The 26902-nt window shown below is 53.6% G+C and overlaps 1 protein-coding gene across 1 annotated transcript; it reads right to left on the bottom strand.

The window, feature by feature from the left end:
- Loxl1 (lysyl oxidase like 1) lies at positions 1-24317 on the bottom strand. The gene is made up of 7 exons (XM_026387770.2): positions 22852-24317; positions 8208-8316; positions 5161-5298; positions 4531-4687; positions 4088-4183; positions 2432-2547; positions 1-308 (listed from the first exon to the last, which is right to left on the bottom strand). The coding sequence occupies exons 1-7, from the start codon at positions 24011-24013 to the stop codon at positions 302-304; spliced, it is 1785 nt and encodes a 594-aa protein (XP_026243555.1). The 5' UTR covers positions 24014-24317; the 3' UTR covers positions 1-301.
- Positions 24318-26902: the final 2585 nt, after the last annotated feature.

The raw sequence follows: 26902 nt of genomic DNA, 5'->3' as shown, positions 1-26902 counted from the left end.
TTTATTCAGCCCCGACCTGGGCAATCTTGCTCTGTGGTATGGCCAAGATATAAAAAATAAAAACCAACAACTGGCAAAACAATGTTGTAGAGAAGAGTTAGGTACAAAATGGGGCCTGGCATCCAGAATCCCTGTGGTTTGGTCCACGTTTGCTCCCTGAGGCCGGCAGGGAGGGATGCCCCTGGCGTCTAGCTGCCCCGCCTGTTGGTTGGGGGACTGGGCTCCTCCTCCGTGAGAGGCTGCCTGGGGAGCAGGGTCTGCTTTGGAAGGGGAGAGGTTGTCTGTCTGTCCCTCTCGGAGATCAGGATCTAGAGGAAGAAAGAGAGCAGGTCAATGGTGGCTGCAATGTGGAGCCCCCAGGCCTCCCCAGCTGGGGCTTTCCTTCCACGCTCCAGACCCCTTGAGGAGAGCTCCTGAGGCGCAGGCTCCCTCAGGAATTTGGGTTCAGGGAAAAGGGGCTAAGTCCTCAGCCCAGGTCTAAAAGAAGAGGTTTCGTGGATTCCCACCCACCCAGGGCCCAGGGTCAGTATGCCCCCCGCCCTCACCCCAAGTCCAGATTGTTTTCTAGGCTGTGTCAGTAGAGCTGCTACTGTCTGGAAATACTTTTTGGCTTGTTTTTTCTAACTTAGCCCTTAAAAAAAAAAAAAAAGCCTTCTTTTTCCTCTTCAGAAACATGATGGAAACCCACAGGCGTCAGTCCCTTGGCCTTTCTGGGAATGCTCCATCCGGCTTCCTGTGCAGGCTGGCCCAGCAGCCGCCTGTGGTCAGGGTCACGGGGACGCTCTAATAAGACCTGGGCCTTTCCAAGCACTTATGTAAAGAGGCTTCGGAAGGAAGGGCCCCGGCCTCTTCAGCCCGCAGGCTCCCCTAGGAACAGAAGGGAGGCCCGGCTGCTTCTCTGTCTGCCTCCTGAGGGCCTCCTAGGTGCTCAAGGTGCTTCTGGGACATGGGACACTGCCCCAAAGCCCCTAGAGGGAGAAGCAGGCTCCCTGTCCGCCTTAGCCCTCAACAGCCTTCCTTCCTTCCAAGTTCCCTAGAGTTACTTCCCAGAAACCCTCTACCACAGGTTGCCCCAAAGGCTGAATGGCTGATTGAGGAAGCCCTGGGGAGCAGGAAGGTGCTGGAAACTCAGGCAAAAAACAAAACAAAACAAAAAACAAAACAAAACAAAAAAAACCCAACTGCTAGAGCTGAAGCAGGTGTCAGTGATTTCAAACACCCTCTGTGCCCTGGGTGATTGTGACCTGATCCTACTCATGAGGAACCCAATCTCCTTATTGAATTAGCGGCTGCTGTTTCCGTTTTTAATATTTCATGGTGTGGTGTGTGTGTGTGGCAACAGGGTGGAGGTGGGAGGTTGTAAACAGGTTAGAGGTAGCAGCCAAGGGTGAAAGAGCTGTTTCTAAATGAACTCTGACCTAGGCCACACAGACTGAACCCTGACCCTGGTGACATACTGAGCCTTGACCCTGGTCACAGATTAAAGCCTGATCCTCGTCACATGCTGATTTCTGACCCTAGTCACACACTGAGCCTTGACCCTGGTCACAGACAATCCACAGGCTTAACCTTTCATACCTACCTTCCATTAATGAGCATACACTTTTGGGGCAAAATGTTTCTCTGGGCCTTGGAATCTCCATCACCTGTCCCTATTTTATGGACTAAAGCTCAAATTTCCAGGGCTACTTTTTTTTTTTTTCCAATGGACAAACTGCTTTGATCTGATCAATTAAATTCCCATGGAAGGGGTGGGGTTCTTTGTGAGCTTGTCAGCAGGGGGTCCCTCTGCCAAGTGCTTCCTGTGAGGGGAGACACTGAGGACCCTGCTCAGCAGTCAGGTGACAAAGCCTAGGCCCAGATTTTATTCACTTCCTCCACAGTGCGCCTTAGGGACACACAATGGTCCATTCTAACCAGAATTACTTCTAATCTGGGCCTGTGTGATGGTCACAGCTGCCATTAATTGAGTGCTACAATGTGCTGGGCTCCTGAACATGCAGATGTCAGGCCTGTAAGTCATCATCCCAAGCTTAGGCCAGAGGTATCTGTTTATCCTTAAGAAAAGTAGCTCAGAGGGGAAAGGTGAATTATCCAGTATCACAGAGGGGAGAAGTCACAGAATTCTCTGCATGAGATCACATAGTCATGCCCTTGCACTGAACCACTCTTCCTTCTGCTGGTTTCCACTTGAAAAATCTTAGGGAGCCACATCACTGGGGCCTAGATCAGCACTCCACAGATGGAGCCCCACCATAAACACTCAGCTTGGGACTGGCTTGGTCTAGGCTCTTCCTGCTGGGCCCAGCTGTAGCTGTGTTCAGTGACCCCCCTCCCCCAAGTGCAGGTGTCTTAGGAATTTCATGTGGCTCTGCCTGTTCCCCAGGCAGGAAAGTGGCTGGGGTAGGAAGGATGCTGGGTAAGCACGTACTGAACAATTTTGCAGTTTGTTGTAGAAACATAGCGCCCTGTGTAGTGGATGTTGCATCTCACCACATTGTTGGTGAAGTCAGACTCCAAAACAATGTACTTTGGGTTCACGTGCACCTGGAGAGGAGAAAGAGAGAGAAAGAAACTTAATCAAGGAGGCTGCCCTTCACCTGGTCACCAGAGAAAATGGTGGAGAGGCAGGCTGACAGATAGACACGGAGGGGACAGAGGGAGACAGGGAGATGAAGAAAGACCACTAGAGACCAAGAGACAGGGAGAAGGAGGTACCTAGAATGACATGGAGAGGAAAGAGGCAGCTGGAAGTCCAAGAAAACATTATCCCATCTCCTTTCTTATCAGAAGATGGGAAGCTTCCCCAGAGCCAGAACCTGGACCAGGTGTACCCTGCACAGGACCTTTGGGGTCAGAGAGGCCAGGGCCTACCTCAGAGAATGCAGTAACGAGGGACTGAACAGTCAGTGTCTCCAAGGCTCACAGTCAATCATTGTGCATCCTTATCCAGATAACCCATGGTGGGGGCAGTCTGATGCCAGGTGGCATCTCCTGCCTTGGAGTCCAAGGAACTTGATATTCATTGAGATGATGGTCTGGGCATGACTTGTAATTTTTGTCTGGAAAGGAGCTACTGGGACATAACACTGACAGGTTGGATTAACTGGGGTAGGGACCTGCATTATTTGCAGAACACTGAAGAACATACAGTAGTGTTATTTTAAACCCTAGCATGCTCCTTATGGCCAGAAACTGAGTATTGCTATGGGGTCTGTATGCCCAGCATAAGAATGAACTCAGGTCTTCACTCATGTTTGATGAGAAGCTGAGGGAGGGATGGAGAAGAATATCCTGACATTCCCAGCCCAGGGAGAGGCCTGGCAGGGTCATGCGTTTGGAGCCCACTGTGAGGAGTTCAGATGGGGCTGCAGTGAGTTGCTTCTGGCTCTTGCTTTCTGGATGCAGCCTCTCTCCCAGTCTGTCTTTCTGCAGGGAAAGACACCTCCTGCAAGCCTGAACTCCACTGCCTCCCTGCACTGAACTTCTGCATAGAGTGGGTACAAGAGAACTGGCAGAGTGATCCCCAGCCTCGCTTAGTATCTGCACAGAGTAGGCTGAAATGGGGCTTCCCCAGGTGAGGCCTTGACAGAGTGGCCCTGCACAGCCTTTATGGATGTACCAAGTTGGGCTGTGTGTCCTGAGCATGCTTTTCTACTTGTCCCCCCAGCTAAGGGAAGGGGTGATGGAGTGAGTGACATCCTTCCCTGGAGCTGGAGGGGCTGCCTCTGGAAGGGCCTCTTGGTCACAGGAGCCCTCTCATCTCTTGCCCAGGTTGAATAAAGCCTGCCCAGCCAGCAGACAGGGGGATATATCGTTGGCACTTTATCACTCTGAGGGGATGGTGTCATCATTTTCCTAGCATCACTGAAGCTGGGCTGAAGGTTCCTTGGGGTCTTCAGAGAAAGCGATGCTTTGGGTGTCTGCCTGAGACCTAAACCCTCAGATGGGAAGTATAAAACCTCAGGTGGTGGCCCAGGTGGTGACTGCTTGGCAGCTGGGGAAGAGGGAACATGTCCGGGAGTTGAAGTTGGGCACTGGGCATGGCCATCAGGTTGGAGGGAATGTAGGAGACCACAGGGCTCACCTTGAGGATGTAGTTCCCAGGCTGCACATCGGTTATGTCAATCCATTGGCAGTCGATGTCCGCATTGTAGGTATCATAGCAGCCTGGGCTCAGGCCCTGGAAAAAGGGACCAGAGGAGAGGCTGTGGTGCTCGACCCTCTGAGCCACCGCATACCCACATGCAACAGTCAGGAGCCTCCTTCCTCTGGCTTCTCCCCGGACCCTGGTCCATGGTGGGTCTGCCCTTTAACCTGAGGTCACTGGATGGATGGACACAGAGAAGACAGAGCTACAATAGACACAGAGAGGAATGAAATGGAGTGGGGAGGATGCTTGGCAGGGATGGGTGGAGGAATGGATGAAAAGACAGACACGACAGACATTCTGTGGCCACTGGATGGACGGTTAGAAAGACAGCCCGATCCCTGTGTTCCCATGCCACCACCTAGTTGCCCTAGCCCAACCTGTGTGTGAGAGGTGCACGCATAGCGCTTGAGGTTGCCAAAGTCGCAGGTGCTGTCCTCCAGGCAGAAGCTGGCCTTGTGGCCCTCAGCCACCTTCTTGCCCGTGGCTGCGTCCAGCAGGTCATAGTGGCTGAATTCGTCCATGCTGTGGTAGTGTCTGGGGGCAGGGGAAAGGAGGAGAGGAAAGAGGTCTAGTCTTCCTGGATCTCCCAACCCGTCCCTTTGGGAGATGGGTCAGATGACATGTTGTGATGCAGTCTCCTGACCAGTCTGGGCTCTTCTGTGCCCCTGAATCCCACTCTGGTGCTCTCCACCTAGCCAGGTCACCCTCATATAATGCTGCCTCAAGATTCCTCACTTCCTTTTTAGGCTCCTTCCTGTACTGACTTCCACTGGGCAAGGCCCTGTATTCTAGACATTTCCATCCCTTACCAAGACCAATCATTCTATGGCCATCTTCCAGCCTAGTCTGGCTAAGGCTCCTCAGAGAAACTCGCCCAGTGATCGATTCTTGGCAGGAAACACCACGGTGAGGGGGGTGTACCTCCAGTGGGCACCTGTATGGAGCTCAGGTACCAAGGCCCCTGGCCCAGAGGAGGTGGAAGAGGCAGGTAAATCCTGCTCACTCACTGGTGGCAGCTGTGCCACTCCCAGGTATGCCGCGGCCGGTTGGGGAGGAAGTCTGCTGTGCCCTGGTTCTTCACACGCTGGGGGAAGCGCAGCAGTACCCGCAGGTCATAGTCAGTGGCCTCAGGGGCATAGGCTGTGCTGTGGGAACAAGTGGAGGGACAGGAGTGGGCCTGGGGCATAGGGACACTAAAACCCAGAATGGCTGCATCAGCCCCTGCCCCCAGCCCTTGGCCACTAGCCCTCCAGGCAGACCTCCAGCCTCTGAAAATCCTAGCATCTGATCCTGAACTACAGAGAGGCCCTGGCTTCTTCCTTTCTCCCAACTCCACAAAGGCCTGGCTCTCTCCTCCTGTCTGGCCTCCGCTGTGTGGCTGGAAGCTGCCCATGGGGTCTTACTAAAGTGACATTGGCCTAGCAATGAGCCTCTGAGGGTTCCTCATGCTTGTAGGTGACTCAGCTGGGGACAGCCCCTGGGGCCATTTAGAAATAAGCAACCCTACCCAGGAGATTCTTATAAGTCTTCCCTCCTCTGGACAGAGCCCTAACCTGTGACCCAAGAATGTGCTGTCTCCAGTATGAGCCTAAAAATCAGGCTTGAGCTCCTCGGATCAAATTCTTTGTACTTTGCCGCTTCCGTGTGTTGTCCTACTCCCACACACCCAGCTCCCTCTTTCTCCAGTTCACCCTTTGCCCATGCTCGTCATTCGGCCTAGAACTACAATGCACACCCAGCCCCCTAGGCCCACCTCAAGTCCCCTGCTCCCAGAAGTCTGCCATGATTGCCACACTTAGAGGAATCTGGACCGCCCCTGAGGTGCCACCTGCAGCACACCCTCATGCCACATGCATGCTGTGCTGGTTTAGGGGTAACCAGGCTACCTCTCCTTGATGGCATGGCTTCACGGCCAGCAACCTGCCCTTTTCCCTTCAGGGAGCATGGGTCTGGCACACACTGCCTGCTCACAATTCACTTGCTACTCCAAATTCCCAATGGAGGCAGGCTTTGTAGGAAGAGGAGAGAGGGCAGCAGTGAGAGGAGACGCACACATGCATGCACACATCCACACGCATGCGCACACACGTGCACATGGGGGCAGTAGGAACAAGAAGGTGGGCCGCCAGCTCCCCTCCCTGCAGCTGACTGCTGACAGCTGTCCTAGCTGGCCTCAGGGGCGCTTCCCTGGCAATCACTAAGGTCTGGGTTGTAAGGCCAGAGGCGAGAGGTGGCCAGTTGTAGGGATTAGCTCTCTCTGAGAGTATGTCTGGACAGCAGGCAGCTCAGACTCCGTCTGCCAGGACGTAAGGCCCTCGGCCTTGTCTGGGGGAGGCTTGGAATCCATCTGCGTCTGGGTTGAAACAAAACATCCTCCTTCTCTGTGTTCAGTTAAATCCTGCCCTTCTGTTCAGCTCAGCACATCGTGGGAAACCATCAGGATCTAGGTTCTAGGCCCAGCTTGGCTGCAAGCTCACAGCGAGACTTGGAGCACATCCCTCTCCTGCTCTGGGTCCGGCCTGCAGTATGACCTGGCCCAAGTCTACAGCCTACACCGCAGACGATCTTGGAGGGCCTGTCTGCTTCAGGGCTCCATCTCTGCAGTATTTTCTGGGTCTGTAACCCTGCTCCCAGCCTCCCTGCAAAACCTCCTCGCTCTGACCTTGCCAGCCCCAGCCTGGGAACCATGTGTCCCAGCTCTCACCCTGCTCCTGCTGCCACAGGGGCATAGGCAAGGGCATAGGCAAGGCACTCTCCAGCTAGACCAGGAGGTCCCTCAGGACAGAAGGCAGGCTACCTCTTCCTTCCTGTCTGGGAGCTCAGGTCTGGGCACCTGGGGTGCTCCCTGAAGGTTGGTTTTGACTAAAACCCTTCTGAACTGCAGGAGCTGCCACCGAGGCCATGAGTTCCTCATCACTGAGGGGACTGACAGCAGGAACATTATGCCCTCTTCCCTAGGACAACTGAATGAGAAAGACAAGACCTGAAGGGGCAGGCTGACTGTGTGGTCCTGGGACCAGGGCCAGTTTGATGTGAGTCTGTGATAAGAAACTTTCACCAGAATGTAAATCAACCACAACACTAATCACTCTGGTTAGTTCATCTGACACTTTTCTTTTTCTTTTTTATGCAAGTCTTTCTCAATGAAGAAAGCAATAAACTGAGTTATGTTCTGGGGCAAGCTCTTTATCCTGTCACAGACGGGTAACAGTTTGTGATCAGCCACTCTGAGCGTCAGTGAACTAGAAGTTCTAGAAATGAGATAATGTTGAGATTCCGAAGGATTTCCTAGATAGTAAAAAGCAAAGGGAGAGTTCAAATGTCAAAGTGAGTAATTCAAGGAAAACAGGTGCTTTCAACATGGATGTCAACAAAAACAATCTTTAGTTTTTAGCAGAGGAGATGCCCCCAAACTCATGGTTGAGCAGAACATGAACCATTAATGTAGACGCAAGTTTTGCAGGAGGCAGAATCACCCTTGAATAAAGCAGAGTGGGTCAAGCTCACTGCCTGGGCTCGTGTGAACTGGATTCCTTTCTTTCTCTTAGTACAACACATAACAGGCCTCTGTCCTTTGCCCCTGCTGTGACCAAGCAGAGACAGCCTGGGCCAACCATAGGACACAAGTGTCCTCTGTGGACATGCTCCATAATCCTGCATTCCTTCTTGCAGGCCTGTCCGCCCTACAGGACTTTCCTGATCCTGTGTGAGCATAGAAACTTGGCTGTCCTTTAAGGAGCCTTCCCATTGGGCAGCTCAGATCTGAATGGTTTAGTTGCTTTCTTTGTACCTCATTTTCCAGATGGGTCAACACATACAGCAAAAGCAAAGTTCTTTGTATAGTGATGCACAGGCAGGTTGGCTGTCTGCTCATACCCTTCCCTGCCTGAATTCTTGCAGTGGGTAAGGCTCACAAATAAAGAGGGCAAGGTCACTAGAGGCTAGGGCACTTGGTCAGGGTCATGAGTCTTGCAGGCAGCCTTGTGTGAGTGCTGGTTCTGGGTGATTCCCAGGGACTGTCCCGAGGCTCTACACTTCCTCTTTGTCTCCTTACCTGGCCAGACACTTCTCTTCTGCAGCACAGCGCAGGGAGTAAAGGTGGGCTCTCTGCACGTAAGTGGATGCCTGCACATAGTTGGGGTCCGGAACCAAGTCAGGGAGACCTGGAGTAGGCAGTGGGAGAGAGGGAGGAGGGAGGCATTGAGAAGGTCAGGCTGTCCACTGCTAATGCCCAGGGACCTACCCCACCCCAACCACCTGTTGCCATTCTCCCTGGGCAGAGGATCCTGGGTCCAGAAGGTGGGTCTGAGAATTTGGGCAGCAGGCGGTCACCCCTAGAGCTCTGTGTTGTGAGAGCCACTGAGATCTCCTAGAAGAACTGGGACACAGACAAGAACTGGGAGGCAGGGTGGAATTTGGATCGTTAGAAAAGGAAAAGGTGTTCTTGGCAGGGACAATGGCCTGGCATGAGCAAAGGCCTGGAGGCAGGACTGAACCAACCAAGTAATTTCCTGACAGAAGCACTCCTTCCATGTCCTTATTCCCCAGGCCTCAGAAACCAGCCCCCAAATGCCCTCTGCTTCTCTCACCTTTGCAGCCAGCTTCCTTTGTGAACCACCAGAACAGCCCTGGGCTTCTGGCCCAGAGTGAGCCCCAGAAGGCTTAGGGCCAGAGCCAGGTGGATGTTGGCTGGCAGCAGGTGGTGGGCAGGAAGGGACGGGTGGGAAGGAAAACAGTTCCCCAGAGCAAGCTGCTGACCAGGCGGGATTCTGAGCCACTCCAAGATGCTTCCCTCCTGGCATGGCCCCTGTTCCTGTCTCCCCTCACCTGCTACTACTCCTGGCCATCAGCCCCCCAGACCTGCCCACACCCTCCCCTGTCTGCAACATCTGGCTTCCAACTGAAGGAGGCCCCAGCTCCCTTCCTGTTCCAGCCCTTGTGACCACTCCTTCCTCAGGCTGTGCCAGAGCCAAGGGTCTGTGCTTCCTGCCCTGGCCCCCTCCACCTCCCCTGCCGTGCATGGATTAGTCCCAGTTAATCCAGTTATTATTAGGAACAAGTAGAAACCAAACTCAGGTGTCCAGACCCCATCTGGCAGTGGAATACAGAATGGTCTCTCTCTCTCTCTCTCTCTCTCTCTCTCTCTCTTTTTTTTTTCCTGTCCTGGGGTTGAATCCAGAGCCCTGCAAATGCTGGGAAAGTGCTCTACCACTAAGTTACATCCCAGTCCTTTTAAAATTTTTATTTTGAGACAGGGTCTCACTCAATTGTTCAGGCTGGCTTTAAAATTCTCTTGCCTCAGTCTCCTGAGTTGCTGGGATCACAGGTGGGCACCACTGTGCCCAGATAGAAAAAATGATCTTTTGATTTATTTTTGGTACTGGAGATTGAACTCAGGGGCACTCAACCATTGAGCCACATTCTCAGCCCATTTTATATTTTATTTAGAGACAGGGTCTTGCTAAGTTGCTTAGAGCCTCGCTAAGTTGCTGAGGCTGGCTTTGAGCTCACAATCCTCCTGCCTCAGCCTCCTGAGCTGCTGGGATTACAGGCGTATACCACCGTGCCTGATGATAAAACGATCTTAATGTTGGGAGGGATGGGTGGGGGCAGGTGGTCAGTGGGTTACTCCCAGAGCCATGCACTCTATTCTAGTTTGGCCACTGGCTTAAAAGGGAATGATCCTGGTACTTCCAAGTCCCTTTTCTCAGGCCTCAGGGACTCTGTCGGACTAGTGATGACAAGAGGCTGTAAGTCCTTCTTGGTTTCTTTGAGCTCTCTGCTCTTGGGCTTGAAATGGAAGGAGAGACCAGAAAGGGGATTTTTAGCATGTGGGGGGCTCTCAGTCCTCCTTCTTGCTGTCAAAACCCTCCCATCAGCTCAGGCTCAGACATTAAGGCCAAGGAAGGGAAGTCCTCTAAGCCTTTGACAGAGGTGTTTACCTGTGTGCACACAAACCCTGGGCTCCCAGACCCTAGCCCTGCTCTCCCTGGGGCCTGGGCCTCCTGGGGGAGCCCGAGCTAGGCAGCCAGGGTGATCTCACCTACTTGGAATGGAGAGGAAACTTGGAGTACAGGGTGGGTGAGGATGAGGTGGCTCCTGGCTATTGGGGGACCTCTTGGCTAGTCTAGGTCCCATTACTCGAGCCCCCTGGAATGTTTGCAGTCATTTCCCAAGGGATCCTCCTCAGGCTCTCAAACCAGCTGGGAGCTGGTTCTTACCCTCTGGTTCCTGGAAGCTTCTGGAGGAAGGGTGAGAGGGAGAGGGACGGTCCCCTTCTCTATTGTCCAGTGCCTCAGCAATAGACAGGGGTGGGGCAACTTGTGCTGGAGCCTCATGGGACCCAGCATTCAGCACCAGACAGTCTGCCGCCCCCACCCCAGGCCCGGTTTCAATAAATACTGCACAGATGGCTCCGCAAAGCTTTTCTGGCCTGACCCTTCCTCCCCAGGCTGTTTCATAAGCTGGCTCTGCAATCTGAGGGTGTTGGGAGAGACACAGGGAGAGGCCACCAGGGGTACTTAGGGCTTGTGATATCAGTCTCTGACCATGGTCATAGGCTAAACCCTGACTGTGGCCACACATGGAGCCCTGCCCCTGGTCCCACACCAAGGCCTGACCCTGGAGATACAACTGGGCCTTAACTCTGGCCACACACTGAGACCTGGCATCTACCAACAACTCTGAACATCAGTCTTACTATCCCCCGTCTCTGTCCACGGATCCTGGGCTAACGGCTCTGTATTTTTAAAAAAGAAGAAGAAAGAAAATGAAAAAACGAAACAAAACCTTAAAAAGGAATTTGCTTTAACATCTTCTGTCCTTTCTTATTAAACCAGAGTGGATGGATTTGTTGTAGGGGCCACAGCTGTCGGGGAGGGGGGCTTGTACAGTACTACATGTGGGGATTTGGGGGAGAGACCAAGGACACACAGCTCAGGGATGCTGGCCACAGTCTGAGCCCTAACCCTGGCCATAGACGGTCGTCTTCTTCCTCCCACTGTTGGGCAAACACAGGCTCAAGCAGAGGCCTCCTGCTCCAGGAAGTCTTCCCTGATTGGCAGTGACAGTCCAGGCCATACACATTTGTCCTCTCACTACCCATGGTATTGATCTATAATTAGATGTAATCATATTCACCCACGTCTCCTCCCCTCCAGACTGAGGGCTCCCTGAGGGCAGGGCCTCAGTGACAATTCACAGTGCTCAGGAACTCTGGCTTTGGGTATTAATGAGTGACCCGAGCCCCCTTGGCCTGTCAAGCAAGCTTCTTTAGTGATTAGGCTCCCTATGTTACTGTTCTAGGCATCCATAAGTGTGCTCCACCTGTAACCTCAAGATACCAGGGTACATGATGCTTTGGGGAATGTAAAGGAAACAGGCTCAGAGAGGGCAATGAATTTGCCCACAGTCACCCAGTCAGTCAGGGCAGCCCCAGGAGGAGATCCTAGGTCCTGACTCTCTTCCAGGACTCCAATTATTCTTTCTATAAAAATGAACATCTTTAAAGGTATAAGCTATACACAGTCAAATACACAGGTTTTAGGAGCACAGTTGGTAAGTTCTAGCAGATGTTTATGCTGTGTACCCACTATCTCTATAAAGCTAGGGATTGCCACCACCATCTCTATTGTTCTTTTCCAGGGAAACCCTCCCTCTCTGCCACCCAACGCCATCATTGATCTGCTTTCTAATGACCATATATTTTTCTAGTATCTAAACAAAATTACTCTAACCATTATCTGATCGTTTTCTTTCTGGCCACCACCAGGTCCTACTGTGATGCCCTCCCCTAAGTCCCCACATCATCCCTGTCATACCCTCATTGCCCTGGGAATTCAGGCTGAGTGCCCCCACCTCACCCTCTGATCCCCTGCTGAGGTCCCAGGGAACAACAGGCCCCCCTCCCTCTGCTGGTATGTTTTTCCAGGAGGGAACAATGCCTCCTTCTCCCTGCCGTTCTCCCCTGGGACATTCCGTCAGCAGCCAGGCCTGCGGGCTTGGGCTTGGGCGTGAGGTGGGGGGGCGGGTTGATGTTGGAAGGGGATGAGGGAAGGCTTGAGTGGCGCTGGTAGGCATAGGGCTGGGGGGAGCAGTCTGCTGTTGCTGGCTTGTGGGGACAACCACACCCTCCAGGCAGGACGGTCAATATGAAGTTGTAAACAGACTGTGTGATCAACCCTCATTCCAAGAAATGCACATTTTAAAGAAAAACCCTGTGGAGTTGGGGGGCTTTGCTTGCTCCAAACAGTGGAGGATCATCAGTCATCACGGTGTAATTTTGAGGAGGAGCTGGGATCACTTTTCCAGCATACAGAGTCATCCAACCCTCTGGCCTGGAACAGGAGACTGCAGAACTGTGGGTTCTGGGGAGTTCTTTTCCCTGAGACTCCTGTATTTATAAACGTAGAGAACTGAGTTAGTCATAGTTCTCAGTTCAGAGCAAACTAAGCAGTATCCATGGTCCACTCACGTAAGGCTTCCCTCTCATCTTACTGATTTTCGCCTTGACCCTCACCCTGACTCTCAGACATGCCCCCGAACACTGGTGGCTACATACGGATCTGTGGTGCATTTGAGATGAGCATGCATTTTTTTTTTGGAGAGGGGCTACTGGGAATTGAACTCAGGGGCACTCAACCACTGAGCCACATCCCCAGTCCTTTTTTTGCATTTTATTTAGAGACAGGGTCTCACTGGATTGCTTAGCAAATTGCTTTTGCTGAGACTGTCTTTGAAATCTTGATCCTCCTGCCTCAGCCTCCAAAGCCATTGGGATTATAGGCGTGCACCACCATGCCCAACTCAGATGGGCATGCATTTTTAAAGTCTATAAATGAGTCTCACAGAGCTCATGCTTTCTTGATTTTGCAGTCAATGTAAACTTTTGAGGCCTTTCAAGAAGGTTTGTGGCCTGTCATTGCTAAACAGGAGCCCACAGGGTGCCTCTCCATATTCCATCTAGTCAGTGTCCTGGAGGGACACCCAGGTGGCCTTTGACCCCCTGTTCTGCACTCAGGCTAAAGCAGCGAGCAGCTTGGCATGTGCCTCCTGGGCTGGTGAGGACAGATATCACTCTCTTCTTAACCCTGGGTCACGGTCAGCCTTGCTCAGCTTCCTTCCAAGCCCCCAGAACCACTGGTGGGGCAGGGTCAGATTGTCCAAAGGCTGGGAGATGGCCTAGCTCAAGCTCCCCAGGGAGGCCCTGGTTACCATCACCCAGGAGGGAGATTGAGCCTGGCTCTTACCTTCCTCTGTTGTAGACTTTCCATGTGGCCCTGGACTGTCAGGTCCCTTCCTAGGCCTCACGTCTGCGCACCTGCATTTTATCCACTTCTGATTGCCCCCTCCCCCATTTGTAGCCTGGAGCCCTGTGCTGGCCTCTCCTGGGCACTCTTTCCCAGAAGGAATGTGTTGGCCATAGGAATTCATGCTGCCCACAGCCTGGGCCAGAATGGTGGGGACACTGGGTCAGAGGGCAGCAAAGCTGCTTGGGATAGCCAAAGCCAGGTTGTTCTGCTGGGGAGGGGCAGAATATGAGATGATTGGGTCCCCAGGCCATTCTGCAGGCAGCGAGCCACTGGTATGGGGGACATCATCTGACCCTGGTGGGCACAGGCGGTGAAGATCCTAGCCAAGGGAAAAGGCCCAGCACTCTGCATTCCAGCTCTGACCCTGGAGCTTCCTCTGCAGGCCACCCAGGGTCCAGTGGGAGGACACACCATAGTGACTCTTAGGGCCAATGTGTACAGGACAAGCCCACCCTGCCATTCTGCCCAGGCTGGGCCCGTGACAGCCCTGTGAGCCTATGGGCAGCATCTATCAGTGTCTTCCCTGGCAAGTTCCAGTAGGGGCCCAAGACTCCAGAGGCAAGTTCACTCCCTTGTTCTGCCTATGTCCAATCTTTCTGTTGCCAAATTCCCTTACTCTTAGGCTCAGTTTCCCTATCTGGATGACAGGGAGATTGGACTAACTGGCCTTTGAGCACAGGTTGGATGGATCCATAAACACTTGGTGATTAAAATACTTTTTCGGAGCTATTCAGTCCATTCCCTAGCCTTGGGCAAGAGCCCGGGACCTCTCATGACCTCCACAGCCCATACTTCACCAGTCAGGAAATTCTCCCACTGTCTGACCTAAATCCTTCCTGCTTCATTAGAAATCTGTTCCCTCCTGCTTGGAGGGGAGGGCCCTGTGGCTACAAGCCTGTCACTGCCCACGCCTCACCTGCTTCCCTCTTGACTTCCCCTTTTCTGTGGGTTCAATCAACCTCCTCTCTGAAATCTGTCTTCACTTGGCCTCCTGCTCCCCAGGAGCAGATCACAGGAGGGGGAATGCAAAGGAGCCCTAATCTCTTGAGCCCAGGGCTGGAGGATAAACAAAGTCCAGCAGGAACCCATCAGTCAGTCGGTTGTGAAATATGTGCTGAGCGGGATGTTTTGGCTAGCGCCGCCAGACTCCAGAGGAGCCCCTAGGTGGGGGAAAGCAGCAAGCTCCACTGAGTACAGCACTGAATAAAGATGAGCCAGAAGAGGGCCTGCAGGGCAGAGCTGGCAGCCCTGAAACCTCAGAAATGATCATCTAATAATCGAAACACTGAGTTGTCCACATCAGCCCAGGGGTGCCACACCTTCCTGGGAGAGTGCACTTTGTTTCATCGTGAAGGGGCAATCCCTACCTGGGCCCAAGGGTTATGATGGCTACAAAGTCAGACCTAGAGCCTTTAATGGCTCCCAACTGCCTACAGAATCAAGTCTGGATGTTTCAGGGTGGTAGCTAGATCTGCTGTGGTCTGGTCTCTACCTGGCCTGCCAGACTCTTAACCCTAAGGATTGGGAGGCAGCTCTTTAGCCTGGTCCTTAGCACTGTGCCATGGTCCAGGATTTCCCTGCTACACAACACACACACACACACACACACACACACACACACACACTCATGCACGCATGCACGCACGCACGCACGCACGAGCATGCGCTCACACTCTCTTTTATGCTGCAAAACTAAAGCCCACCTGGTCAGTCTTGACCTCCCCTCGTCTACCACCCTCCACCTTCTTACTTGTCTCCTACCCCTCCACTGACTGGGAGACATCAGCAGCAGTGACGACCCTGCCCCTGTGTGTAGCATGGCCACCCGGTGAAGGGGAGGGGTATGTGTTCAATTGAAAGAACTGCCAGGGAAGCAGGCTGGGCCAAGCGAGGGGAGGGCCTTGGATGCTCAGCACCTCCTCTGACCTGCTGCCACCTCTTTGCACACCTCACTCAAATCTCTTCCCAGTGTGACCCAGCCCCTGCCCTCCAGCCCTCCTGTCCCTCACTTCCCAGGATGCTTCATTCAGTCCCCGTAGGTTCCCTCCCTGTCCCTGGAGGCTTTTCTCAGTGAACTGAAAATTTCACCTTTCTTACAAAACCAGTTCCATCCACAGTCTTCCCATCTCAGCTACTGTCATCCTTCCAGCAGCACAGACCATAAACCATTGTGCTCTCCCTGGCCCTTCTCTTTCTGTCACTACCCACATCAATCCATCAGGAAATTCCATAAGCTCCATCTCCAAAATAGATCCTAAATCTGGCCTCCCAGCACCCCCATGGTTCCCACTCTGCATGGGCCTCCGGGGTAGCTGCTCTCAATCTCTCTGCCTGACTCCTGACTGCCCACTCCCAGCATAGCAGTTGGACCCCTATTTAAATGCCACTGCCCAGCTCAAATTCTGCAGTGATTTCTGGGGCACAGAGAGTAAAAGCTAAAATCCTCACAGTGACCCCCTTGAACCCGTCTCCTTTTATTCCCCTAATTCTATTCCACTCTGTCCTAAGCAGACTGAAACACACTTGGAAACCCACAGAATTTCTGCCTCAGGGCCTCTGCACTGGAGATTCGCATCTCTGGAGTACTCTTCCTGCAGATAGCTGCACAGCTCACTCATATGCCTCCTTCAAGTCTTTGCTCAGATGTCACTCTGACCACCTGGGCAACCTGCCCCTTCCGCCTACTCTGATCTTCTTACCTACCTCCATGGCATCTATCATCTTCTATCACTCATCTATGTATTATGTTTACACATAAAAATACAGATCCGTAAGAGCAAGAATTTTGTCTTTTTTCACTAGTGAATACCCAGCTCTAAAGCAGTATCCAGAGCACAGGGAGGAACTAAAAAATATTTATTGAATGGCTTATTAATACATGATCTATGGATTATTGATATTGATATATGCCCTCTCAGCCAGACAAGAGCCCCTGAGGTCAGGGGTAGGGGTGGGTGGCACTGCCCTTTGTGCATACCCAACTGCCAGCCTGGTCCCACAGGTACACAGCAGGAACTGGGAGCTGGACACAATGAAGGGCTTGGGTCACTCTGCATCCTAGGAGCCTGAACTCTTCTTGCTAGTGGGTTCAGACCTTGGCAAGGGCAGGGATGGGCCTGGGGCACCTCTGAATCCCCTACACCCAGGTACCACCCTCAAGGACTGGTACCTGTATGTCCTCAGAAAGCACACGCCTGAACCCCCAAAGGGTCTGGTGACATGTAAGTCAGGCTTCACTCTCAGACAGAGGCTGCAATTGATTCCCAAAGTCCTTTCTTTTGAAAAAAGATTTGCTTTGGTTTTGGAAAACCCATGTTTCCAGTTGGCCTACAGTAGGGGGAAGGGCGGGCTGTCTCCCAAAGTTTTGATGGCAAAGGCCTCCATCCCTTCCCTCGCTGACATTCTGAGCCCCTCCCCCAACATTTCCAGGTGTTTGTGAAATGCTCAGTTTCTGGGGTGCCCATCACCAATGGGGAGAAAGACCCAGGCCCCACCCTCACTCGGTAATCCAGACTGCACACCCGAAGGCCCCTCTGTCCAGCTGCCTGTGGTGAGGAGGTGGTGAGGTCAGGGCCAGGGGAGGGAACAAGTCTGAGCCTCTCCTTCCAGCCCCCACCTCCCAGCCCTGCTGTTCCACAGGAATGCTGGGCACAGGAATTGGAAGCAGGTGTGGGCTGCCTAAGCCGACCTCCGCCTCCTCTCTGTTCTCTTCCTCTCCTGCCCATTGGAGCCATCGCCCTGGGGAGATTTCCATGTGTTCTTGGTTTGGAAAAGAAGTAGGGTGGACTCCGGCTGGGAGCTTTGGGGGAGGGTGCTCCTTCTGAGACCAGAGGACCGGGTAAGATGGGGATCCCTGGGGTCAGGAGAGAGGAAGGAGTGGGGACAAAAGGCCAGAACTCCCTAGCCAAGTCCAGCAGGATCCTGGTGCCAGCAAAGGCACTAATGACTTCCCACACTGTCTCCCCACCATGACTGGGAGGGAGATGTGTGTGAACTCGAAGGAAAAATCTGACTTCTGGTGGGGGGGAATATAAGAGGGACTATGATGAACAGAGACAGGTGACTCAAGATGTAAAATACTCTTTCTTGAGGGGCAGAGCAGAGGGAGAGCGGAGTCGTTAGATCCAAGCTTGACCACTCCTAGCCTTGTGACCTTGGGTGAGTTCCTTAGCCTCTCTGAGCCTGGTTCCTCATCTGTAAAGTGGGGATGATAATACTAGCTATTTCACAAGATGGTTGAGGGTATTAAATGAGAACAAGAGAATAAATACTTGGCACAGTGTCTGTCCCATAAATGGCAGATGCTACTGTTATTTCTATTATTTAAAGTAGGAGCTGTCTCCTCCCATAGGAATGGGCCAGGCTGAGGCCAGGGAAGGTACCTTATAAGTGGTTGATGAAAGAGGAGACAGAAAGTCTGACTAGAGGCCTCCTAAAGAGGCTGCTCAGGACACTGTTGTTTGTTCAGACCCCCAGACCCCCCTCTCTCTCCACTGCTCCCTTGTCAACTTTCTCAACCCAAAGGTTACATTTCTTTCTGAAGAAGAAACTGAGACCACTTCAGGGAAGGAAGGAGGGATGCGAGCTGTGACTCTGGCTCCAGGGAAAAGCACTTAAGCTTTTAGGGCCTCGGTTTTCTCACCTGCAAAATGGGGATGCTGGCAGTACCTTTCTTCTAGGGCTGTTATAAGGACTCCAACTATAGAGCTCCAAGAACAGTGAGAGGGCTTGGAAAGCCCCGTGGAAGTGTTTGCTAAACACATTTTGGAGCCTAGAGTGAGGATGCCAAGGCCTCACTCCAACCCACACTGAGGAGGGACTGTTCACCTCCCCAGTTTTTCATGTCCACTGTCCCATCTCACCCTGTTATAACCATGCCCAGAATATAGTAGCCAAATATCTACTGACAAGGAATACATGACCAAATGAATGAGGGAATAAACGAAATGTGCCAGATAAGCAATAATACACAGAAACAAAATTTAAATGGTGCATGGTTAAGAAAGCCAGATGGAGAGTCATGCAGACTCCAACCATGTTTTTCTCTGTTAAAAAGCAGCAAATGAGGGTTGGGATTGTGGCTTAGCGATACAGTGCTCGCCTAGCACGTGTGAGGCACTGGGTTTGATCCTCAGCACCACATAAAAAATAAATAAATAAAATAAAGGTATTGTGTCCAAGTACAACTAAAAAAAAAATTAATAAAAAAAAAATTGGGCAAGGGAGCCCATCACCTTAGCTACAGAATGGGCCAAACAGCAGTACCTGGCGTGGACCTGGGAATTAGAGGAGAAATGTATAAGAAGTTAAGTCAACCGGAGCGGAATTCTCTCCCTGGATGCAGAGAGAGCTGAGGTGCAGAGAGGGTCCCAGTTCACACGCGGCCTTGCCTGGCAGGCTGAGCCTGATGTCCTCCTGGGTCATCTCAGTGCAATGCAGAGAGTAGGCTTGGGCTCTCTGAATTCCAGCTTAGCTACACCCCACTGAGTCACCTCCTTAGGCCTCAGTCTTCTTTACCAGGAGCACTAGAATCTCCACATCACTAGGGGTTTGTGGGGATGAATGAAATCACACATTTAAGCCACTAAGCTCAGTAGGTGCTCTTCAGCAAATGGCCAAATTGTTACTATTTGTATCTTAGTGCTCTAACTCTAGGAATTTTTTGAGTGGAGGCCTGTTCTGTCCTTCCCTGAATCTATTCCAAGCCTTGTGGAGGAGGAGGTAGGTGACCCAGAGGGGCAGGCAGGCCCAAGTGAGCTAGGGGGTCCAGCAGTGGGAGTAGGGGTAGAGATCCAGGGCTGCTCTCAGGGACAGAGGGTCCCAGTTCGGCCTCTTGGGCACAGAACACTGGACAGAGAAAGGGGGTTATCTAGAAGCACCCCCAGGTATGGGTAGGGAAATGTGGCATGTGAGCCCAGGAGCAGTACAGTCCCCATGTGGGTTACAGAGACCTCTGAGAGGAAGGAGAAACAAAGGAAAGGAAGGAGATGCCTACACTGAGGTATTGAGATCTTGTCCTCAGGGTCCTAGGGAGCCACAGAATCTTCTTGAGCAGGGGAGTAAACTGGTCAGCACTACAAGGGTTTATGTGCCCTACATATAGGGTGGTCTGAAGAGAGAGAGGTTGAGACCAGGGGAGCAGGAAGGAGGCAGCTACGATTCCCTCCTGGCCTCTGACTGGCCAGGTGAGGAAGGGTGGAGGACACATGCTAGGCAAGGCCAGCACAGCCATCCAGATGGCCTGGGAGGTCACCTGGAGCAGCCTGCTCTGTGCTCTTTTCACAGGATGGCTGGAGTTGGTGAGTGAGGCCAGGTAGAAAGGGGAGGCTCTTGAGGAGAGCTGTAGTCTTGTGGGGCTCATCTCAGCACCAAGACCCCCAACTCAGAGAAACTGAGGTGAGGGGAGGCAGGAGCTGGGAGAGGATGTTGGGAAAGGAGGGACTGACAGCAGCAGAGTGCGAGGCCACGTGTGAGCCGGCTCCGTGCACGTTACACAATGGGCCTGGGAAGCAGTCGGCCACCCTCTAGTCCTCTCTGTGAGAATGTGCTCTGAGAGCTGGCTCTGGATGTGACCCTCTCAGAGTCTCTGTTTTCTCCTTTCATTCTTTCCAGCTACAAGTTTCAGAGTTGGAGACGATGGTACTGTAGGAAGCCCTGGATAGCCCCAGCACCAAGTGGGAAGGAAGAGGGTACAGGCGCCCAAGGCAGAAATAGGCGCAGGACAGCCACTTGGAAACCCACCCGCCCATGGAGGGACGTGGGCGATGCTCACATGTGTTTGGTGTTGTGAGGACACATCCACGCCCACACACACACACACAGTCTGCCAGCGCCGGGCCTCAGACCCCGGGGTGTGTGGCCAGGAGGAATGAAGTCAGTCTCAGAGAATCCGCCCTGGGCTCCCACACCAGGCCTGGGGGTCTGATCTCAAGTACAAGGCTTGGACTTCTTTGGGTTGGGATTTTCCACGGTCTCAGCCTAGTAGGGTGGGGAGGGAAGAACCAATGATGGGGGAGACTAATGTTCCTACACTGGCTTCTTTGCGGGCCCCAGACTAGCTTGTATCCCCCCATCTCATTTTCTCCATGATTAGGGGAGGGATCATTCTCTGAGAAGTCCTCCCTGAGCCCCAGCCTCTGACTGGGGAGGCCCCTCCTCCAGGTTCCCATAGTCCCTTGCTCCTGGTGCTCACCAAATCACAGCAACTTCTCTGCTATGCATCCCCCAGGACAGGGCCTGGATTTGATGCATCTCGGCCTGCTCAGCTTGACACCTAGGACACTGCCTTCAGGGGAGAAATGTCTTTGACCCAAAATAAACTGTGGGGCTCAGGAGTAGTGGCCAGAGGCCCTGCTCAGTACCCATCCCACCACTCCAGACATGGCCTTGTCCTGCCCAATCCTCCTTTGAACAAACTGACTTCCTTAAGAACCCATAGGCCAAGGAGGGGCCCTAGAAAACATATTGGCTTGAAGCCCAGATGCCTAGTCCCAGGCCTGGCTCTGCCTGTGTTGTGGCATTTGAGGCCTCAATTATCCCCTCTATCCAGAGGTGGGACCATTCTGGCTGAGCCTCACACTGAAGTCTTGAATTCTAAGAAAAGTTGACACAAAGATTGAGCACCTGATAGGTCAACATCTCCTCTAAGGTGCTCTTGGAGCAGTTGGTGCATAGCTGTAATATAGCCTGCTGCAGAATGCTTCAAGTTTCTGGTAACACCCAGGAGGGGTGGATGTACCCTTCAACACATTACATAAGGGCCCCTCATCTTATTCTGAGCTTCCGCAGTTCTCAAAGTGGGATTCAGCAACCAACTCATGTGCTGCACCTTGGATGTATGAGAAAGGGCACAACCTGGGAGATACTTCTCTCCCCTAGCTTTGGGCTCCACCTGCGCCCTTGGCAGCAGCCCTTCACTGAGGCCTTCTTGACTGGAGACTGAGCATCACTCCCATGCTGATAGGGGCTGAGGAGTGGAGACTGAGGTCAGCACTAGCACCAGCACCTTGGGTCATATATGGTTCAGCAACTGTGATGGGGAGCAAAGAATCATAGGCAGAGGGCACTGACAGCAGCCTGAAAGAGGCAGGGCAGAGTGGACTGAATATGCATCAAGGACTGAGCAGAAAACTTGGACCAAAGAGCTGAAACCCAGGGAGAGAAGTAGCAAGGGGATACCAGGACAGTGAGGATGGGCTCATGGCCATCCAGCCCTATCCAGACCCACCAGTTGGCCCTAGTCCAGCCTGCTAAGAGAACTGTGGAGTCTGTCCATCTGACACAGGAAGACTGGTTCCACCCCTGTGACCTTGTGTACAGCAAAATGGCTTGGCCTTTCCAAGAATAGGCCACATCTTCACTCCCTCTCCCTCCAAAGCCTCAGGGTGGCCTCTTTACAGTTGCCTCCCGGGACCTTTCCCTAGGGCTGGGACTAGGGTAAGGCTAGTGTGGCCCTGACCTAGGCTACAAAATTTAAGTGGGCACCAAAACAAAAACCCAAACAAAAAACCTCAGTAATAAAGATAAGTGATATTTAATACAATTTTTTTTCCAAAAAATCAAAATCAGTGCACAAAATCTGTGAACAAATATCCAAATAAAGACAGGACCCAAGTTGATTCTTGAATTTGCCTCAGGCACCCTAGGGCACCATTATTGATTCTATTTAAAATTTGGATACACTTGTTCATGGTGTATTTGGGAGCATTGTTTTTTCTTTAAAAAACAAAAACAAAAAACCCCTAGAATTATTACTTATCTCAATTTCCAAGTTTTTTGTGTCTCCTTAAATTTCGTGCCCAGGTCAGTGCCTCGGTGGCCTCTCCAGCATAAATCTCACACACTCCCCACCAGGGGTCTCTAAGTCATCTAGTCTGAATTCCTGCCTGGGGCAAAAACTTTCTCAGATCCGCTTAGCTGGAGCAAGCTCGTGCATGCCCAATGATAGGGAAACCGCACAACTAACGCCTTTCTGACCCTGAAGAGATGGCACAGGGGCATCTCCAGGAATGGAAGGAGGTACCCTGATTGGAATGAGAAAGAGTCAGGAAAAAAGGCTTCTTCCCTTTGTCCTCAGATGATCCAAGCTAGGTCTGAAAGGGGCCTCCTCCCAAAGCCTGGCTAGTGCTTCCACCCTTATCTCCAAAGCCTCGGTTGGAACCCAGGCCTGCCTGGCTAAGTCCTGACACTGATTGATGATGCCTGGCTGTTAGGCAGGCCGGAGGTGAAGCACCAAGGGGTTGCGGACTGGGGCTAGGTGTGGTGCGGGGTTCATACTTAGCAGCGCAGGGGAGGCCTCTGGAGAGGGATGGGGAAGGGGTCTGGGCGCCTGGAGTCATGAGGTCGGACAGCCGAGCCTTAGGCCGCGGGCGCGGGTACTGTACTCACCACGACCGTTCTGGTTAGGTCTGTACACGCTGCCCACGCTGAGGCGGCCCTGCTGTGCGCCGTTCCGCTCCCCACCCGGCGGGGGCGCGTCGGAGCTGCGCACGGGCAGGTAGGGCGGCTCCAGTACGCGGAAGGGTGGCTGCGGCTCCACCACACGCGGCGGGACATAGGCCTCGGGTGGCACATTGGAGTAGGGTGGATACCAGCCGAGGCGGGGGTCGCCGCCATAGGCCCCACCGCCGCCCGGGCTCTGCGCCGCATCCGGGCTGGGGTCGGGGTAGGCCTGCTCGAAGCCCGCAGTGCCCTCGTTGTTGTACAGGCTGTGCGAGTAGCGGCGGTCCAGGCCGTCGGGGGGCTGCGGCTGTGGTTGCGGCTGCGGTGCGTAGGGCCTCTCCAGAGCCGGGTAGAAGCCCTGGGCCGGATACTCCGGCTGCTCCTCTCCGCCGCCTCCGTACTCCTCGTAGCGCGCTCGGGGCTGGAAGGGGTAAATGACCCCCGCCGAGGCCACAGCTGCTGCCCCTGCACCCACGCCACCGCCCGCACTGCGGTAGTACACGTAGCCCTGGTCGTAGGTCCGCGACGCGGGGTCGTAGTTCTCGTACTGGCTGACGAAGGGCGCTTGCGGGTAGGGGAACTGCTGCGGATAAGAGGACGGCTGGCGGTAGGTGGTGGCGAAGGCCGAGGCCGAGACCGAGGAGGCGGAGCCCCCATGCCGTTGCTGGGAGACGGAGGTGCGGGCCCGGGCCATGCCGGTGCTGTCCCCGACGGCCACTTCGCGCCAGTTGTCGGGCACCTGTCCGAAACCGAATGGGTGCCGAGCTTGGCCGCGCACAGTGTCCGAGCCCACGCGCCCAGGCAGGGGCAGAGAGGGCGCCTGCCGACGCCGGAGGCCCCCCTGGCTGCGCCGCTGCGGGGCCTGGGGTGCGCCAGCCAGCAGCACCCGGGAGCTACTCTCCGCGCGCTGAGGCCCGGCAGGCACGTACTCTGAACCCGAGTTGAGCAGGCTGTACACCTGCCCGTTGTTCTCCCACTGAATCAGCTGCCGCCAGCGCCCAGGGTCCGAACCCTGCCCCGGCTGTGCCTGCTGCCCATGCACCAAGACGCACAGGCAGGCGCCCCACACTACGGCCCCCAGCTGCCAGCCGGCTCGGACCAGAGCCATGGTGGCCCCTCAGCAGAGGCCGGGTAGTCAGAGAGGCTCTCAGGAGTGGCCCCTTGTGCGTACTTCTCTTCCCACGGCCTCGAGGATAGGACGGTTCCTTGCCTGCCCCAGCTCTAGCTTTGTCCATCCTGGCCTTGTCCCGAGCGGGACGACTCCTCCGATGACACCATTTCGAGGCCAAGAGGTCAGGGCAGGGCAGGGGCGGTGCCCAGGGCTGCACGAGGCTCTCCGCAGGGCACGGGCGAGCAGGACCGCCTGGGGGCCTTACATGGCCAACCCCACACTGGCTGGCCGCTGGGCTGGCGCTTTCCCACTCTGAATGAATAAGCAACAGGCTGGGAGCGACGGGAGGTTTCGGGAGCCTGGTCCGCCTGCTGGGGCCTCCTCCGCGGGGCCCTATGGCCCGCCGGGTTTTAGCTATGTGGCCTGTCCCACAGCTGCAGTACTCCCCCGGTCCACTGAGCCAAGCCGCAGACCTGCCTCTGAGGAAGGGAGTGAGGCAGAGAGTGGGATTGGGGGCAGGCGCCCTCTGGGGACTCAGGCCTGGTAAGTGGGTCTCTGACAGGCAGGAAGGGACTGGGTGTCAGCCCTGCCCTGCCTGTTCCTCTCTGCTTTGGACATGGCATCCATGTTCTCAACCTTACCTACTGGTTTTGCCTTTCTCCAGGATTCCTGGGTTCCCTTTTCCCTTGTTCTCCAGAACCACTGCCAGGAGACACCCTTCTTGTTGATGGATCTCCTTGGGGGAGATGCTGAACAGGATCCACCCTCTAATTCTGGACCCCTGGTGCACCTTTTTCCTTGGGCCTGGGTATAAAGGTGATGGACCTTCAACTTTTCCTTCTTGGCACACCTTCCAGCCTTATTCTTTCACTCTGTAGGATGGGGTGTGTCCCTGTGCTCAATAGGGCTTGTGAACTCATGGAAGAGACCAACTCTTGCACACTCTGAGTGGTTTCTGTCTTGCTTCTCTTGATTCTGTATGGCCTGAGAATAATCTGAGTGTACACATGAGTAAAATGAAACCCAGCGGCTGTCTCTGCTATGGGATGGGGTCTTGATGAGGCAGAGAAGCCTATAAGCATTGAACAGCAAGGAGGAGGATTCAGGAGAATTGTGGCTGCGAGATCTTGGGTAAGTCCATTCCCCTGGTCTAGTTGCTGCTTCTGACCAATGGAGGATTAGCCCACATGGTCTCTAAAAGTGCTTTGGGAGGGCAGCACCTATGGGGTGCCATTACAAGAGTTCTGTTTCTATTTTTCATACTTGAATAAATCCTACTCCTTACACACACACACACACACACACACACACACACACATACACACACACACACACATGTGCTTTGGGAGAGTCTCTGTTTCCACTGGGGGATTGCAATGATAGGAGGAGTCCCAGAAGTTTGAACTTCTTGCTTTGGTGTCCAAGAAATCACACTCTGAATGCTGCTCTCAGGGCCCCACCCACTGGGCTCCCCTCTCTAGCCTTGCTCCTTGGAACTGGAGAGAAGAAATTGCCCCTTTGTGTTTATATACAATATAGGGAAGACCCTATTTTGGAAACTCTGAACCCACCTTGGGAGGAGACAGAGTGGACACTCCTCAGGGACACTCCATCCTTGCCAGGCAGTATTTTGTTGTTCTTGTTTATTTTATTGTATTTATTTATTTTTATCCATTGCTCTATTCTTCAGGACTGAGGCTTGATTCAGATGACTTGGGACATTAAATGCCCATAATCTAGCCAGGATGGTGGAGAGCTTCTAACACCATTCCTGGCCAGAGATCACTCAACACTTAGCTCCCCAGCATGTGGTTTGGTCTCAGACTCCAGATGGGATTCCTGAAAGGAGCCAGGACACCAAACAAGATCCTGAGGCCTGGGCTCACTTAGGGCCGGGACCTGGAGGGTTAAGCCTTCCCTCCCTCATGCCTGCCCCCTGCAGTGTTGGCCTCAGCTGCTTGGAATCCCTGGGGTCCTGTAGGGCCCTCCCGCCAGCCAGATGGGCAGCAGAGAGCAGGAGGAGGAATGGAAACAGGCCTCAGGGTACCCCTAGGCATGGAGGGGAAGGGAGGAGGAATTGAGGGAGGACAGAAAATGGTTGCCAGGTAAGGGAGCCTGTTGGCAGAAAGTGGAGAAGGCAGGTCCCCTCTCCATAAGCTAGATGGGGGCAGAGGCTTCCTCAGGGCTTTGGTGTGGGGAGATCAGGGCACAGGCCATCCCACTCAGCCGGCTCTGCTCTCGGAGCCAACTCTTGGCGTGAAACCCTACCCGGAGCTGGCTCCAGCTCCTCTTTCTTTTTTCTTAATAAGGTCGAATCAGCGTGAGTCAGAAGAGCCAAGTTTCCTGTTAGGCTCTGTTTGAATAAACTCTGCTCTGAACAGAGCTTGGGCCAGTACTGTGGCCCTGCCAGCCGTCCCTGCTGAGGCAGGAGAACTTGGGTCCACAGGATGACTTGAGCAATGGGCCTAGCCTGGCCAGACCACTCCCCAGAGAAGCTGTTAAGCTCTCAGAGCTTCAGTCTTGCCTCTGAGCCTGGGGGAAATAATACCTTTCTTGGGGCAGATATGGGAGGTTGGAATGAGAGGATTATGAGAAGTACCCAGCACATTGCCAGATCATGTGGCCACTATTTTCTTCTTTTCCCCTTGACTTGTGAGAGAAGGGAGGGGTTATATCTGGAGCCGGGGGTCCCCCATGCCATTTCCTCTGTCCCTTTCTTGTTTTTGTGTGTCTTTATTCTTCCTTGCCCAGGATGAAGCTTGTGCAGGGCAGGATCAATCCTCTTCCCTCCTCCCTTCTCTCAGAGTCCAACCTCCTTCTGTTTCCAGTCTAGGCCTCCTGCAGTATCTGACTGGGACCAGCTGGGCCATGGCCAGCAACTCTGGG

The sequence above is a fragment of the Urocitellus parryii genome, chromosome 6, assembly GCF_045843805.1.
Source record: "Urocitellus parryii isolate mUroPar1 chromosome 6, mUroPar1.hap1, whole genome shotgun sequence".
Classification (NCBI taxonomy): Eukaryota; Metazoa; Chordata; class Mammalia; order Rodentia; family Sciuridae; genus Urocitellus; species Urocitellus parryii.
Note: the sequence above shows the minus strand (reverse complement) of the source record. Positions and strands in the feature narration are given on the sequence as shown.